This window comes from Diospyros lotus, chromosome 6, assembly GCF_014633365.1.
Source record: "Diospyros lotus cultivar Yz01 chromosome 6, ASM1463336v1, whole genome shotgun sequence".
Lineage (NCBI taxonomy): Eukaryota > Viridiplantae > Streptophyta > Magnoliopsida > Ericales > Ebenaceae > Diospyros > Diospyros lotus.
In genome coordinates this window covers 8,475,646-8,493,414 of record NC_068343.1, presented here as the reverse complement: position 1 = coordinate 8,493,414, position 17,769 = coordinate 8,475,646, and the positions used below count along the sequence as shown (strand labels likewise).

Sequence of the window (17,769 nt, the reverse complement as noted above, 5' to 3'; positions counted from 1 at the left end):
ATATTTATTAAATAAATAGATAAAATAGGCGATGAATTTGATAAAAGAATTTGCTAAACAGGAGGGAATGAAGAAGAAAGAATGGGGAAAGAGACTTTGGGCTTGATTCATCATACTTTATTTCAAAATAATTCTGGCTATTTATCAGCTACACATTACAGGAATCAGAAGTAGATATCTCCCACAACAAACACAACTAACAGAATTGGAAATAATGGGAAAAACTGCTAGCTATTTTTAGGCAGCCCTCAACCCACAACTCCTACTGTAAAGGCCACTGTTATTCAACAAGGGGGTGTTTGTTAATTAAGATAAAAGGGAGAAAATGTCAGATATGGGAAGCTTTCCGAATGTTTGGTCTTTCCAACGTGTTTGTTAAGCTTATCTGGCCATTTCCGAAAAAGGCATCACGTGACCTCTTATCTCCCCCTTTCAAGATAAATTTATCCGACCTCCCCCATCGGATAAATTTATCTGGCTCTTTCAAGATAAGCCTCAATTACTTATCTACCCCTTGTAAGATAGTTAATGCTATTTAATACATTTTAAAGATTTAAATTTATTAAAAAGTTTATTTATTTATCTCTTATAATTAATATTATTTAATATATTTTTAAATTATTATATGTTTTGACAATTTTTAAAATTTAAATGACATTATTCATTTTATTAATTTTTAAAATTTAAATTTCTCTCTCTCTATATATATTTTATTAACTAATATAATTCATTTCATCAATTTTTAAATTATTTTATTTAATTTTATATTTTATTATCTATTATGAAAATATGTTTTGGCTATTTTTAATTATGTAGGTGGAATTATTGTAATCCTAACAATTATTATTTATATTTTTCAACTCTTTTTAAATTTATTTTTGAACTCGAATTTAGAAAATAAAATATTATTTTTAATTTTAATCTTAATTTTTTTGACAATTCATATTAATCATAAAATACTATTTTAATCATAAATTTGGTAATAGGGATATTTTGGTAAAAAAACCCTTATCTTGGTGCTTATCATATGTATTAACAAACATGTGGAAAGAAAAAATACAGTTATCAATGGATTCTAAAAAATTTAACAAACAGTCTGATAGAAATCTTGGAATGCTTCCCGGCCTTATCTTGATCATTCCATATCTTGGTTCGGAAAGTATCCCAATCTTATCTTGATATCACCTTATCTTGCTCATTTTAACAAACGCCCCCCAATAATATAAGCAAATACTTGGTCCTACCTATGTAGCTCACCTTGCCACGCATTACGCACTTATCTTTCCTCCCCTCCCAAAGCATCATTGTCCGCAATGATGAAGTTAGGATAAGTTCAAGAGAACCGCCATAAGTTCTCACAAGTGGCGTCTTCGATACGAGCCCCTGCCCATTTATCCAAAGGACCTTGCTATTTGGATAGACTTGGTCAGGTAGAATTATCTTTTTTTTATTATTATTTTAATTATTGATGTTAAAAAAATTATGTCATTTAACATTTTGTTTACCAACAATACATTCTTTAGTCACAATTCAAAATTTCATTCTCTCTCTTCCTTGTTAAATTTAAATTTTAGTCTCTCACCCGATTTAATGAATTTTTAGAATCCCAAGAGTCACAATGGTTTTAAATACGAATTATTCTATTTTGTTCGAATTGATTGACTCAAGAGATCACTAAAGACATCAAATGACAAAAATATCAGTGATGAAGCCCACCCAACAATTCAGGCAGGCCCCAATTTCTGGCGAGCTGCATCTAAGATGCGGGTTGCATCTAAGATACAGTCCGCCAACAGGTTGCATCTTCCAGCAGACTGCATCTTAGATGCAATCCGCTGGAACTTAGATGCAGTCCAGCGGTAACTAAAATTTATAATTTTGTGACTAAATAAAAAATTAAAACTAAAAAAAAAAAATAGTTTTTGTGGGCTGCTAATTTGGCAGTTTACTGAAGCTTAAAACCAAATCAAAATAGTTCCAACGGACTGCATCTACTGGTAGAAGATGCAGTCCGCTGGACTGCATCTAAGTTCCAGCGGAGATGCAGTCCGCTAGACTGCATACTGCATCTTGCTGGTGGACTGCATACAAGATGTATGCAGTCCGCCAGATAGCGAACTGCATCTCAATGCGGATTGCATCTTAGATGCAGTCCGCCCGTTAAGTTCGAGACAAGGCGGTAATTTTAAGATAATTTATGAATAAAATAAAATAGAAAGAGAATGCAAATAGAATATATTGATTACAGCTAATGGTGTGCTGTCACCTAAGTATCATGACTGTCATTATTCATTTTCATAACTAATTTTTTTTGTTTTAGAAATATGTAACTTTAATGTGTTGGGCAGTAGTTTTAGGCGGGAGTTTTAAGAAGGAAGCATACGAATGAAGACATGAAATTTTTATAAGGTTAAAATTATTTTTTTGTTTTGTTTAATATAATTAAAACATTATAAAATAATATAAAACAAGCATTAAATGCCTTTTTATATCCGAATAGATTCTGCTCAAATAGATTTATCGTTATCCAAAATCTCACTCTTGGGCCGATATGTGCCTTTTTGAATGACACAACGATCGAGCACCTTCTCTGGTATCGACATGGTAGTTGAGTCATCTGAAACAGGTGGGAGTAAAGGAAGAGCCGGCGGGTGTTCGCCTAGATGTTTGCGCAAGAGGCTGACATGAACCACATCGTGAATTTGAGCGCCAGAAAGCAAGGCCAAACGATAAGCTACCTGTCCGATTTTTTCTAAGATCTCAAATGGCCCAAAGAAACGTGGAGACAATTTCATGGAGCTACGGAAGGCCACTGAAGTCTGGCGGTAGGGGTAGAGCTTTAAGTATACTAGGTCCCGCATCTGAAACTGAACCTCATAGCGTCCGCGATCGGCTTACTTCTTCATGCGCCCTGAGCCAACTACAGATTTCTTTTTGGAGTTCTGAGAACAGTCGTACGCTCATGAAGGAATTCATCTACTGCTTGGACTTGGGTGGTACCAGGAATATATGGAAGCAAAGTGGGATGAGGAATGCCATAAACAATTTCAAAGTGGCTGGTTTTCGTGGCTGAATGTAGGCTGGTGTTGTAGCTGTATTCAGCCCACTGTAACCAATCTAGCCACTTCTTTGGTTGATTCCCAACAAAACAATGCAAATATTGCTCCAAAATGCAATTAACAACTTCTGCCTGCCCATCAATCTAAGGGTGATAACTTGAACTCATCTTGAGGGCAGTTCCTTGGAGTTTAAAAAGAGTGCTCCAGAATGTACTTACAAAAATTTTATCTCTATCACTTACTATAGAATTCGATATTCCATGGAGCTTGACAATATTAGTCACAAAAGCTTGGGCCACTGCTGAGGTCGTGAACGGGTGTCGTAAGGGAACGAAGTGGCTATACTTTGAAAGCCTATCTACCACAACCATTATTATGGTATGGCCTTGTGAAGAGGACAGTCCCTCTATGAAATCCATGGACAAATCAGTCCATATTTTGGTTGGAATTGGAAGAGGCTGTAACAGGCCAGCGGGGCTGAGACAATCGGCCGGTTTTGAAGCGTTGACAGGTACTGCAATTTCGTAAAAAGTTCTTCACTGATTTCTTGAGTCCTGGCCATGTAAAATTTTGTTGAATGCGCGCCAATGTTTTATGGTAGCCGAAGTGCCCCCGGTTGGCGAAGAGTGATTATCAGCTAAAATAGTTGGAAGCAAGGTTCAAGTAAGACTCAAGTAGATTTTATTTTTTAAAAACCAAACACCATCACACTTGATATAAAGAGGTTCTGCCCTGGTGGAATTCTTCTGAGTCAAAGTTGAGTAGAAAGAGTTTTGTTCTACCTCCAATCGAAGTTCTGTCCACCAATCCACCTTAGGAGATGATATAGCCAGTAGATTAATCTCAACTTGTCTGGATAAAGCATCAACCCCATTATTCTCTTGTCCATGTCTGAATTCAATTTTATAATCATACCCAAGTAATTTAGGGAGCCAATGAGCTTGAGCCGGGGTAGTAATGCATTGCTCCAGAAGGAATTTCAAACTCTTTTGATCAGTTATCACAATGAAATACCGCCCCAACAAATATGGACGGCATTTTCGGATAGCCTTCACTAATGCGAGTATCTTCTTCTCATAGGTTGAAAGGGTCAAGGCAGTCCCTTTCAAGGCTTCGCTGAAAAATGCAATAGGTCGCCCTTGCTGTGACAAAATAGCCCCAATGCCCACACCACATTCGTCACATTTTACCACGAATTGTTGAGAAAAATCAAGTAATTTAAGTACAGATGGAGAGGATAAAGGTTCATTTAATTTATTGAAAGTCATTTCTGCCCCAGGAGTCCAGGTAAAGCTCCCCTTGGTTAAGAGACGGTGTAGAGGAGCTGCAATACTTCCAAATCCACTAATGAACTTACGGTAGTACCCGGCTAAACCCAGAAATCCACATACTCCTTTTGTGGTAGTTGGAACAGGCCATTCCATGACAGCTTGGATTTTTGTAGGATCCACAGCCACTCCCTTTTTTGAAATAACATGACCCAAGTAATCCACTTGTGCAACCCCGAAACGACATTTAGATTCCTTGGCAAATAATTGATGTCCACTTAGAATGCGCAACACCGTTTGAAGATGGATTAAGTGTTCCTGCCATGATTTACTGTATACCAGAATATCATCAAAAAATACAAGGATGAACTTACGAATGAAGGGTCTAAAGATGTTATTCATCAAGCTTTGAAAGGTGGCCATCGCATTGGTGAGTCTAATTGGCATCACCACGAACTCGTAATGTCCCTTGTGTGTTCAAAATGCAGTCTTTGGGAATATCACTGTCATGGACTCTAATCTGGTGATACCCTAACGCAAGTCCAACTTCGAAAAATATTTGGAGCCATGAAGTTCATCAAGCAATTCATCAATAATCGGAATTGGGTATTTATCTTTTACTGTAATTTCATTCAAAGCCCCGTAGTCCACACAAAACTGCCATCTGACGTTTTTACCAATAAAACTAGGGATGAAAAGGGGCTGCAACTAGGACGGATTAACCCAAATGCAGTAGCTCTTGAACCATCTTCTAAATTTCAGATTTTTGGTAATATGGATATCTGTAAGGCTTGACATTAACCAGTTCAGTGTTAGGTTGCAAAGGAATCCGGTGGTCATGCATGTGGATCGGTGCAAGCTACGTGGGTGACTCAAATACTTGTTTGAATCTGTGAAGGAAATGAGAAAGATCAATAGAATAAATGTCTCTGTTTTTGGTCTCACCTGGGAACGTTAGTTGAAGAAATAAACTGGAGCCTTGGATGCAATGACTTTCTTTGTCTTGTAAAGCTTCAAACCCCAAATGTTTGATTCCCCGAAGAGTATAGGTCCTACCTTCGTCCTTGAAGGTCATAGTGAGTTCCTGAAAATCAGTCTCCACTGGCATAAAGAGTGGCAAGCCATTGAACCCCCAAGACAAGTGGGCAAGCGACCTTAGGCAATTCATAAAAATCTGCTTTCAACTGGTACCCTTGGATTTCCAAAGACAAGCCCAAACATCTACCAATGCAGTCAATTTTATCTCTATTTGCCACCATCACTTGGAAAGTATGGTCATTGGCTATTATTAACCCACACTTTTTAACCAGTGAGTGATCCACAAAATTATGGGTGCTTCCACTATCTATCAAAACAGTGACATCCCTACCTTTCATCCGTTCCTAGAGTCTTATAGTTTGAGGGTGCAAAGTGCCGGTAATGGCGTGAAAAGAGATTTCTGGTAGCATTTCACTTGCTTGCTGTTCAATCAGTCCTTTAGGTGACTCATTTTCGATGTCATCTACATCTTCTATCATGAAAAGTTGTGACCTTTGACATTGGTGGCCGGAAACAAACCGTTCATCACAATAATAGCATAACCCATTTTCTCTTCATTCTAAGGCTTCCTGACTAGTGATTCGTTTGAAGTTTGTAGGGTTGGTATTGTTTCTAATTAGCGATTTGACACAGGTGGTGGTCCCAAAATCCCAACAGGGTTGCTGGTTGAAGGTTTTGGAGTAGTACCGAATATGGAGGTTCTAGCGAGGCCGACCCCTTTCTTTTGTAGGTTATTACGTTTCTCAACTAATCGGGCCATTCCAATCGCATCCGCTAGAGAATGAGACTGCTTAATCTTTACATCCAACCTGATTTCATCCTAAACCAGCTACAAAACAGCCAATCAAGAACTTTTCTGGCAAGTTATCCACTCGATGAGAAAACTTTTCAAATTCTTCCTAGTACAGAGAGACTGTAGCAAATTGTTTGAGTCTCGTAAGCGCTTCCGAAGGGTCTTCGTAGTCAGTTAGTCTAAAACGAAGCAGTAGAGCCTTGGTAAACCCCGTCCAGGTCATCGGCCTGCGGATCTTGGTGAGCCACCTATGCCATTGAAGCACTATTCCCTCAAGATGGGAGGAGGCGAGTTGGATGTGTTGCTCAGCAACTACTTCTTTGAAATCGAAATACTGTTCTGCCTTGTAAATCCACCCATGTGAATCTTCTCCATTAAACTTAGGGAAGTTCAATTTGAGGTGGTGCTTGTTACGATCGGTGGAAGGCTGTGAGTAACTAGCTGATGAAGGTTTCATATGATGTGCGGATTAAGTGGGGGCAAATGGGTTTGTTTCGGTTTGGTTGGGTGAATGTGTTTGGGAGGCTCGAAGGGATTGGAGCTCGGTTAACATAGTCTGCAACGTCGCATGTACTTCATCAATACTGGATTCATGACGACCCAATATCTCATGCACTTCATTACGGAACTCAGCGTTTGTCTGGTTGCGAGTAGTCATGGCGGTAACCTACCACTGATAAAAGAATTTGCTAAACAGGAGGGCATGAAGAAGATAGAATGGGGAAAAGAGAGTTTGGGCTTAATTCATCATACTTTATTTTAAAACAATTCTTGCTATTTATCAGCCACACATTGCAGGAATAAGAAGCGGATATCTCCCGCAACAAACACAACTAACAGAATTAGAAATAATGGGAAAAACTGCTAGCTAATTTTAGGCTGTCCTCAACGCACGACTATAACATTCCAAATTTTTTGAAGGCTTGAAGAGTAATTTTAACATGGATCATGATAAAATTATCAAAAGATTAAGGATTTAGGTATAAATTCTTACAATTATAAGTATTCAATCGACTATAGGGAATGTTCCAGAATGTAAAGGTCTAAAGAAAATGATATGATTTTGATGAACGTTTTGAGATATAATTTATGGTATCAAAAGAAATCAAATCAGATATGGTATTCGATACAACTAAGTTGTAGTCTAAAAGATCGAATGATGGTAAGGGGTTTTCGAGAAATCCACATAACTTTCAGGAGGCTTTAATTTTTTGAATAGAAGAACCTTGAGATAGTTTCGGGATGAAACAAAGGTCCTGTAAGGGTGTTGGAATGAAATCGTGTTTATCAAGTAAGCTTAGAGTTATTAATTTTATATTTTATGTATCGTAATGCAAATTAATTTGATGTTTAAGAATGTATTTGCAATTAGAAAATTACCTAAGCAAAATAAAAATGAAATTAGGAGTTCATGTGGTAAAATATAAAAGTTTGAGGACTTGAAATAAGGGCTAAAATAGCATATGGAAGAAGTTTAGGGTATTAGTTTTGGATTTCAAAATTCATTCCATTCTAGATTTGGATTTCAAAACTTAATCCAATATAGTTTTGGATTTCAAGTAACAATCAATTCTAGTTTTGAGTATTTGGAGTACAAATCTTATCAAGGGACAAGTGACGTCATGTGATTGGTGGATTTCAAAAACTAAATCCAATATGGATTTGGATTTCAAGCAACATTCAATTCTAATTTTGAGTCTTTGGAGTCTAAAACTTATCAAGGGACAAGTGGCGTTATGCGATTGGTTTGAGAAATCTATAAATAAGGACCATGAGTTGTTCTCAAATCATTCCAAGAGAGTTTGAGGATTGAGGAATTCTAAGGTGAGGAGGTTTCTCTTGAAAGAGGGGAGGAAATTTTGTAAGAAGAATGGAAGAAATCGAAGGAGAATAGGGGGAGAACGAGTCTTGTCGGAGTTTTGGGTTTTTGCCAAAGTTCATCCCAAATAGTCAGAAAAATAGTGAGGTAAGTCTCCCATTTTTAACAATTTTGTAGAGAAGGAAGAGAGGGATCGGTAAGTTCAAATGGGGGTCGAATCAGAGTTAAAATGAAGGAGATATGGTTGAAATACGAAAGTGACGCAGTGTTGTCATGACTGTGCATGAAGGCGCGTGAGCCACCTTCAAAGGGTGTGTGTGGCTATGTTGCACGAAAACACCTCATAGGTGCTGTTTTCCCGTTTTGGAAACGTTTCTTATTCCTGTTTCGGAACCCATTTATGCCTATTTTTTTAAAAAAACGTCCGTTTTCACGTTTCCGTTTCCATGCAACATAGGTGTGTGGGGCCTATTTTCATCAAAATTTTTCAGTTGACCCATATTTAATTCCCTTCAACTCTATGTAAAATTTTTGGAGATTAGATTTACTGAAACTCATGTTTTCTACAGAAACCTAGCCCATGTGCTGTGAAACCATAACTTCCACAGATAAACCTTCAATGCGAGTAATATTTCCTAAAAAATTTCATAAATTCTAAAATGTTATTTTATGAATTGTTATAGTAATATATTTGAGAAATATTTAATTTGGATTTATTGAGGGAAAATAGGAAGAAATAGAGAGAAAAATAAAGGAAATGTAATAAATTATGAAAAAATAAGTCTTAATACTTATTTAAATAAATATGATGATTAGGGTGCTTTGAGACTTAAGTTGAGGTGATTTGTGCGAATTTTGAGATTGACACACAAATCAAGATGATGCACGTATTTCAAGGTAATGTGCGAATATCGATGTATCCTGATAAGCTCGAGAATGTAAGTGGTTTGATCCTAAAAGTAAATTTCATGTTTATGGTTTTATCATGTTGTCATATCTTGATGTGAATATGTCATGTAGATTGTATTTACATGTATTGATGATTAAATATGCATATGTTTACGATGATACTATTAATCATGCATCGTATAAGGGTTTGAGATTATGAATTGATATCGCTACTCTACCAATGGTGCACCCATACACCTCAACCTAGCAAGGAGGCTGTAAAAATGGGGAGCAGCAGTTGGGTGCGATCGACTCAAATCAAAATGATATGGAATAAGGCATTTTGCATAATTGTATCCATGCATGAGATATGTTTATTGTTATCTTATTTAGATGATTCATAATCTAATTTGAGTTTTGCTCCTAGAATATTCAAATATTCTAAATAGAGATTGTAACATAAATGAAAATGAATAAGACATGAAATGACACTTAACAAAGTATATGATGAATTAAATGATGAATTAAACGTATGTTATGTAGCTCATGTATTTAAGTTCTGCTATTTTAAATTCTGAACATTTTGAAAAATGATGATATATAACCTTATTTATGATTAATGAGAATGTAAGAATTTATTTATGATAATGTTAAGATATTAGATTCGATTATACCTTTCGCAATTGATGTTTATAAATATATAGAAAATTTTGGATAAATAAGAGTAATTATATGGTTTAATCGTAATTTTGAATAGAAAAAAAAATTATTATCTTAAAATTATTCTAAATTATAACACATCCAAGAAAATGGAGTGTTGCAATGACTTCTACTATAAAGGCCACTGTTATTCAACAAGAATATAAGCAAAGACTTAGTCTTACCCATGCAGCCCACCTTGCCACGCATTACCCATTTATCAGAATTGCGATACACAACCCTATTTCAGGCCTAGATTATTCTTGCTACTGTCCCGCCAATATAATAATCAATGTAATAATGTGATGAATAAGTTTAACTGAAACAAGCAAGTAAAAGCGCAGCAACAATTAACTGGTATTTATTGTTATCATTTTATTTATTTGCTAAATTGCTAGTATCATTCAAACTTGCGATCGAGATGGCATATCATGATATGATATCCCTTCAACTTCCACGTACATCCCCAAAGCATATGTATGCATATATATGGCAATATATATATTAATATATATATATATATATATATAATAAAATCAAGCTATAGCATACTTGGCAGCAACCTCCTGCAAGCAGAGGCAGAGCTCCTCGGGTTTGGAAAGCATGGCCATGTGGCCCGCTCCTGCAATGGCCATCACTTGTTGAGGTGGGCTGTTCTCGGTGGTCCATCGCTGGAATTCTTCTGTGGCCACTTCGCCTTCTTCGCACACTATGTATATTCGATTCACCAATCCAAACCTGCCTTCACTTAGCAACCCTTCCTTGCTCAAGTCTTCTACAAAGAACCCGCCTGGCCTCACTAACATTTTGGCTAATTCCAGATCCTGCTTCACCCAAAGCATATATGCAGTGTGTGTGTGTGTATATTCATAGCTACCCCATTATCATAACAAATATATATATATATATATATATATACCTCTGGTTGGCAGTGTTGATAGAGATAGGAAGCCATGTATTCCGGACCAAAGATTGTTGAAGTCGGCGGATTTTCCAGGCCTCCATCAAATTCAAGTCGGCTGTCCAGAAGAGCCTCTACCCATGTCCTCCCCTTGAACATCTGTAGTTTCCAATTCAAAACCATCAAATCAGTTCTAGAAACTAAAATTAAATTAATTTATTATTACTACGCTACCATAGTTTTTTTTTAGTATTTTTAATTTATGAAAAAGATATCATTTTTAATTAATCGGCGTTACTTGTAAGAGAGTCGCAGGAGGCTCTTTATAGCTGGGCATGAGGGCGGTGACGAAAACCGCCGCCGAGATCTTCTCCGGGAAACTCTCCATAGCCAGAGAAATGGGAATTCCCCCGTAGCTGTGCCCAACTAAAACCACCTTCTCAACCGGCGGCAGCGAGGCCATCAACTCCATCAAGGGCTGCACGTAGACGGACAGAGAGGGGATCTCGTCCAGTCGCCGGGGGTCGATCCCACATCCGCCGAGGTCCACGGCGGTGACACGGTGGCCGGCAGCCTGCAGAAGAGTGACGAGCTTGTACCAGCACCAGGCTCCATGGCAGAGCCCGTGAACCAGCACAAAATGCGTTCTACTGTTCATTATTAAGTATTGTCTCTGATCTTCTTCTTAGAGCAGCCGGCGGCTTTGACGGGAGGAAGATCGAGGAAGCCCGAAAGAGAATTTCTCTGAATATATATGGTACGGATAAAATACGAAGAAATTTCGTGGAAGACTCAACATAGAAAGAGAGCTACAACATTTAATTATATGGAAGGAAAACGACGAAACTGTTGAAGCGACCGATTAATCGGCCCTACTTGTTTTTTACTATTGAGGAGCAAATCGGACAGAAATAGAATTGTCGGTCACTGCAATATATAATAAAAATAATAGTAAAACTAAAATTAATTATAATCAACAATCATCATCTTCAAATTCTTTAGAAAATTTAACATTATTTGCTGACACCAACAATATCGGACTTAAAAGCGTCCAATAATGACAAATCTTTAATCTAATACATAAGTGCTATATTATTATTTACGTTAAATAATAATATTTTTACTGAGATGGTACTCTAACGAGTTCCCATTTCAATAAAAAACGTATGCAAATTTTACCCATAATTAATGTTGAAGATTTAATCTTCTAATCACGATCCTCATAAAGTATAAAAGTTAGTTTCCCACTTTGTCAGTATGTCTTAGGGTAATAATTATATAAGTTGCTGATCTCTTACGCCTGTTGGAAATTCCCATTTCCCCCACTTTAGCCTTTTCATTTTCATTTTCATTTTCACTTTTGGCGGCCGGGGTTATCCTGTTTCTAGTTAATGTGGCTGGCCACGCTCCTCCAATCAATTCCAATCCACTCTCCACCAAATGGCCTGTTATTCCACAAGTAGACACACAATCATCCAAATTCAGTCAAAGTCCAAATTTGCCACTTCAAATGAATGGCAGACAGACTCTGAGTCACTTTCATCAATAATGGTGCAAAATGGCTGGCATTGGCAATTGCATCAACGGCATTATACAAGTAGAAGAAGGCAGCGGCGGAAAAAGATAAGATCGCTTGAAAGGAAATGGGAATGGGAAAGCGAAAGCGAAAGGAAAATGCTAAAGGCAGAACATAGAGGAATTTAATAATAATAATAATAATATGTACACACCAACCGCTTCTTTACAGATAGATCAACTTTGCTCATCTCAGCAGCTCTCTATTCAGGGTTATAAAGCTTACTATAGTATATACACACTTAAATATCAACATTAACATAAAAGAGAGACCAATTTTTACCCATGCTTGAGGGGTCTAATGGCAGCTCAGAGTGAGGCGCTTCATATATCAGCTAAGCATGGTCGGATGTCCAGTCTGAAGCATCCTTTTAAACATGTCAATCCCAAATGCGGAATCCGATGAACTGAAACAAAGCCAATATCCCCATTAAATCAGCAATCCAATGGTTGGCATTTCTTAATATGTTTCAAGCAATCACCACATCAAGAATTCTATTTAAGCAAAAACAATACGTAGAACAAATTAGAGGACGTCAGCAAAGCAGTTATCTATGTGGGCAGACAACAAAAGGTTCAAGATACAGCAATCTCTTCCTGGTTTTGACAGCTCAGTCATGTCTATTGATTAGGAATGGGCTGCTGTTGCATGCAGAACACAATCTTACACCTCTTGACATATCATGTTCACAGTTATGGGCACTGGAACAAATATTCTGACACACTTATCCCATAAAAAAAAAAACTACCACAGGATCTTCTCATCGAACAAAATAGCTGCCAGCCAGAAGGCCTGGATCATCAACAACAAACAACATTAAATCCCCGCAATCATTGATAAATGAGACTTTATCTACTTGGAGCATACTCACAGAAAATATGTTAAAATACAGAGTTTAATAGGAGACCCATACATTAGATTTCCATTCTTTGCATACCAACCTGAATGTTTTCACTTCATAATAAACAGATGGCCATTCAGAAACAGTGCCACCAAATAGTCAAAACATATTATAAAGAATAAAAAAAAAGAGTAAAAAGGCCTGTACAACGGAGGGAGTGGGGAATATCTACCGCTCAGGAAGGTGGCAAATATTGAGATAAACAACCATATCGGTAAAACAGTACCATGAACAAACCGCACTTACCTTGAGATAGTAATTTCATAGGGAAAAGAGACACCTTCGAGATTTGGTATGGGGGGAACATGATCTTTTCTCTCATTCACAAATTTTATTATCTGAAACAAGACCTCCCGAAGAGATGCTTCCAGTGCTGCCCGTCGATGGCTTCTCTCCTCCAATGCACTACTCTCTGTCATCATTTGGAGGGAAAGTTCAGTGGGAAAGAGGGGAGGCATATATCTTTATGAATCATTCATGAAGCATTAGTATGGACAGGAAACAGCACATGACAATGCTTGTACCTCCTGGGTCAACTACAAGTTTTGAATGATGAGACTTCCCAGAATGCACTTTCGGTTGTTGCACCACATTCAAATTTATATACCATTATTCCCAGTGTGAGCGCTCAACTTTGTTAGTGAACCATGTCATTGTTGCTTGTTTGTTTTTCATTTCATAGAAGGATAAACATATCTGCACAAGTAAGAATTAAGCTGTCCATGAGTGAAAAAAAAGTATAAGTAACAATTAACAAAGAAAGGTTTAAAGCTGTCCAAAGCAACCGATCGGTGGTGGGACAAAGAAGATGAGTACTGCAACGCCTGCATAAATTAGTTCATGTGGCAATCTAAAACTAATCACATCATACAAAAAACCAGATTATAGAGTAGCTGAAACAATATTAAATATTACAATAACATCTTCAGTGTAAGCTCCAGCCTTAAACAAAGAATTGCCTAGTAAAATACAAGCCAAAAAAAAAAGAAAAAATGACACCACATGAACAGGCTAGCTGGCTGTATGGCTACAATAAAAATCACAAGCTTTAATCCCACTAGATAGGGTCAGCTGTTTGAATTCTAAATTCGGAGTAGCTATCTATGGCTATAATAATATATCAAGCCTTAATCCCATTATGTAGGCAGCTATAAGAATTGGACAATGCTACATGAACGAACACAACGACAAACGGGTTGACAAACTCAGATTCTCGCGAGATTTTGACACCAAAATATCGCGAGAACTTGAATCCAAATTATTTGAAGAAGCGCCCAAAATTGGGCGCTTGTACTTTGCCCCTATCTCTCTCCCTCTTTCTCTCATTTCAGAGTGTCTCTCTTTCTTTCCTCTCTATTGTATCTCCAACTATCTCTCTCACTTTCTCTCTCCACTGCATCTCCTTCACCTCCAATGGATCTCCTCCACCTACAAACCCTTCGGTGCTCATTTTTGCCGTCATCGGACTTCCACTAGCAACAACGTTGGGCGTCGGCGTGCCTCTCTCTCTCTCTTCCTTACCCACCCAGCTTGCGTTGCCAGTGAGCTTGAAGATGAAGGAGCCATCGACGAGCTTGAAGACGAAGGAAATCGGTCGCCAGCGAGCTCAAAGAAGAAGGAGCCGCCTACGTTGCCGGTGAGCTCGCCTAAGTCGGTGGCCGGTGGTCGATGCGCGATGCCCACTGTCGTCGTCAAATCGTCACAAGGTTGCTGATTTGAGAAGTTTGATTTCTTCGTGCGATGTTTGAGAACTCCTCATCAGGAAACTTTTGTTTCAGAGAGAGATTGTGCAAGATTTTAAGAAGTTTAATCTCTCTGTTTTTTTTGTTTATTGTTGTTTTAGGCCTAACATATGTAACTTATAATAGGATAATTTAATTTGTCATTCTACAAAGTGTTCTTTTATTGTTGCAACTACAATATACTAGAGCCTTGACTCCAGTTTTCATATTTTATGGATTGAAATATAAGTGCAAGCAACCTGCAGAAAGACCATGGACCATTGATAGTATGTGAATCGTGGATGATTGTGGGTGCTGAGTGGCCTTGTCTTTTAATGAGAACTTGGATTGGTGGATGATATGCCTTGATACAGTCTTGTTTTTTTGGTGCTAATCTCTGATGCGTCCAAACCCATTGTGCTGAAATTCTCTATTGGATGTTCTTCCTTACTTGTTAGGTTGGATTGTTTTCTGTTAATTTTAAACATCCTTTAAAAAATTGGACAGCCAACAAGAATCACATAAAAGAACATAAAACAAAAAGAAGTTGCACCCACGTATGATCACCAACAAAATACTGATTATGGAATCTTCCATTCCTGGCTCCAAGCTACTCTTAAACCATACAAAACCCACTTCACAATCATACAACCACTTCACAAGCTACTCTTAACAACCAATCAATGTACTCTACAAGTTTATACATCTCATCTAAACATATAACCATACATAATGTAGACATTGATATAACAACACTATAAGTTCAAATATTATAATTAAATTTATACAGAAGAAGAATAAGAAGAAGAAAGGTTTGAAGCCATGGAAGGGAAATCTTTAGCCAGTCACGCACGCGCGAGAGACCCAAGGGATGCTGGACCGCCGAAAGTGGAGGAGACGCAGTCGCCGGTCACGCACTCGGGTGGAGTTGGAGCCAGATCTAAGGGATCCACTGTTGTGATGAGAAGAGAAAATGGATGGACGTGAGGGCTGGGCGAGGTGTATGTTGGGTGGGGTCAGTGGTAGAGATGTTGAACATCTTGTTGAGCTTGCCGGACCTCTTGATGTCGCTACTCGTGTACAAAACGGTGCAGTGGGCCTTGAGATGCTCGGGTCGATCCAAGATGTACTGTTGAGCTGGTGCGATGGGAAGCCGGAGAAGATGCAGTCGCATGCGGGAGAGAGAGAGAGAGAGAGAGAGAGAGAGAGAGAGAGAGAGAGAGAATGGGTGAGGAAGAAGCAACTGTTGGGCTGGTAGAGAGAGAGAGAAGGTGAAGAAGAAACAGGGGGAAGAAGCAACTGTTGGCCTGGTAGAAAGAGAGAGAAGGTGAAGAAGAAACAGGAGTTGGGCGGGATTTTAATTTTTTTAGTTGATTGAGGGTAGATTTGTAATTAAAGGAAAGGATAAATTTGTCATTTAATCTAAGTTTGTCAATCTGTTTGTCGTTGTGTTCGTCCGTGTAGCATTGTCCATAAGAATTATAGCACAGCAATCATTTTTATTTATGGTTTTATCTTTTACAAAGCCTTTATAACTCATATAATACCTGAGTTGCCCACCATATTTTTCTTGGTTTTCCTCTATCTCTTGTGCAGAAGACTTGTTCTATTGAATCCCCTCTTGATTCTTCTTGCAGGAGTCTCTATTGCTTTGTCTCACATGAACAAACCACATTTAATCATGTCTAACACATCTTATCTTCAATAGGGCCCACTCCAAAACCTCATTAAAAACATTTGATTTTTAATTTTATTTTCTTTTTTCTTTTTGTATGGTCACCCATCTATCTTAATATCCTCATCTCCAATAAGTTCATGTTTTGTCATGTTAAGCCCAACATTCTATGCCATAATAAAAAGCTTGTCTTATATTAGTCCTATAATTTTTCTAGAACATGCACTCTAATCTACCTGCCTTAATTCTATGCGTAACATCTTATCAATCTTTCCATCTTTTTGGATAATTGATCCAAGATATCTGAACTAACCTTTTCCTAAGAAGATTTGATCTTGTTTCGCCAAAACATCATCCATACTTATATTTTTACTCAACTTACATTCCATAAACTGCAGTCTGGACAGCCTTTCATGATCGTCTTAATGGCTTCTAGCCAAAAAGCCAAATCCCCTTGACATGTGCATTTTATCATTTTACCACAAACGCCTATAAAAGAGAGGCAAATCCATCATGAACTGGGGATACCCTACAAGCAAAATGAGTCTTTTTCCATAATGAACATTGGAGAGGATAAGAAGCCCCTTCCTTGCCCCCCCCTCCTCCCTCTACATACATATGGCAAGGATATTCCCAAGAAGCATTCATATAGTAGAATTATACATTGTTGTGCAGTAGCTTGGGATTTATCTGATTTTGACATGTAAAAAAAAATGGTTCTAGCACCTTCAATTATAAGTGTACCAAGGTGGAATGCTAGTTAGATAGACTATTACTGTAATACCCAAAGAGGCTAGAGAATGGTAGTATATATCAAGAAAAAGTAAAGAAGAAAACAACACCAATTGGATACCTTTTGGACTGAATGTAGGCAAAGAACTCTTGGGTTAAGCATGTTTGAACTAGGGAAACTTAAGGATGGGTGACCCCTGGGAAGTTCGCTTAGGCCCATTAAAGTAAGTTGTTCCAGTACTTCCTATCGCTCAATGCGGGATGTTACAGGTGGTATCATAGTCGACCCTTGGTGAAAGCGGTCCGATGAGGGCGGGGAGTGGGGCCGGGGCTCGAGGGCCTATACAAGGAGAGGCTTCTGGCAGGTTTCTAGGATGGTAGCCTCCAAAGGGGAGAAGATTTGGGACTAGTTGTAAGGTCGCATGACAAGGACGTCATGTACTCAATTGGGGGGGGGGGATTGTAATACCCCAAGAGCCTAGAGAAGAATAGTATATATCGAGGATAAGTAAAGAATGAAACAACACCAGCTAGATACCTTTTGACTGAATATAGGCAAAGAACTCGCAGATTAAGTTTGCTTGAACTGGAGAAGTTTAAGGATGGGTGACCCCTAAGAAGTTCGTGTAGGTCCATCAGGGTAAGTTGTTCTAGTCTTTCCTATCGCTCAATAGAGGATGTTACAGATGATGGTCCTTC

At 38.0% G+C, this 17,769-nt stretch overlaps 3 protein-coding genes across 4 annotated transcripts in view; all 3 read right to left on the bottom strand.

The window, feature by feature from the left end:
• Nucleotides 1-9,914: 9,914 nt before the first annotated feature.
• LOC127803594 (methylesterase 10-like) lies at nt 9,915-11,280 on the bottom strand. Its single transcript, XM_052339959.1, has 3 exons — nt 10,764-11,280; nt 10,484-10,624; nt 9,915-10,388 (listed from the first exon to the last, which is right to left on the bottom strand). Exons 1-3 carry the CDS (start codon nt 11,121-11,123, stop codon nt 10,101-10,103), a joined length of 789 nt encoding a protein of 262 aa, XP_052195919.1. The 5' UTR covers nt 11,124-11,280; the 3' UTR covers nt 9,915-10,100.
• Nucleotides 11,281-12,224: 944 nt separating this feature from the next.
• Nucleotides 12,225-17,769, bottom strand: part of LOC127803595 (autophagy-related protein 101) — a 60,889-nt gene continuing 55,344 nt past the window's right edge. The window contains exons 6-7 of one of the 2 annotated variants that reach the window (XM_052339963.1): nt 13,189-13,354; nt 12,225-12,447 (exon numbers count right to left, since the gene is read on the bottom strand). In XM_052339963.1, the coding sequence (XP_052195923.1) occupies nt 12,372-12,447; nt 13,189-13,354 (242 nt within the window). In that variant the 3' untranslated portion in view covers nt 12,225-12,371. The remainder of the gene's footprint in view (nt 12,448-13,188; nt 13,355-17,769) is intronic. The other variant, XM_052339962.1, reaches the window with a different exon arrangement.
• LOC127803591 (methylesterase 10-like) overlaps nt 13,219-17,769 on the bottom strand; it is a 45,699-nt gene continuing 41,148 nt past the window's right edge. Inside the window, exons 5-6 of the mRNA XM_052339955.1 lie at nt 13,467-13,638; nt 13,219-13,354 (exon numbers count right to left, since the gene is read on the bottom strand). Of these exons, the coding sequence (XP_052195915.1) occupies nt 13,614-13,638 (25 nt within the window). The 3' untranslated portion in view covers nt 13,219-13,354; nt 13,467-13,613. The remainder of the gene's footprint in view (nt 13,355-13,466; nt 13,639-17,769) is intronic.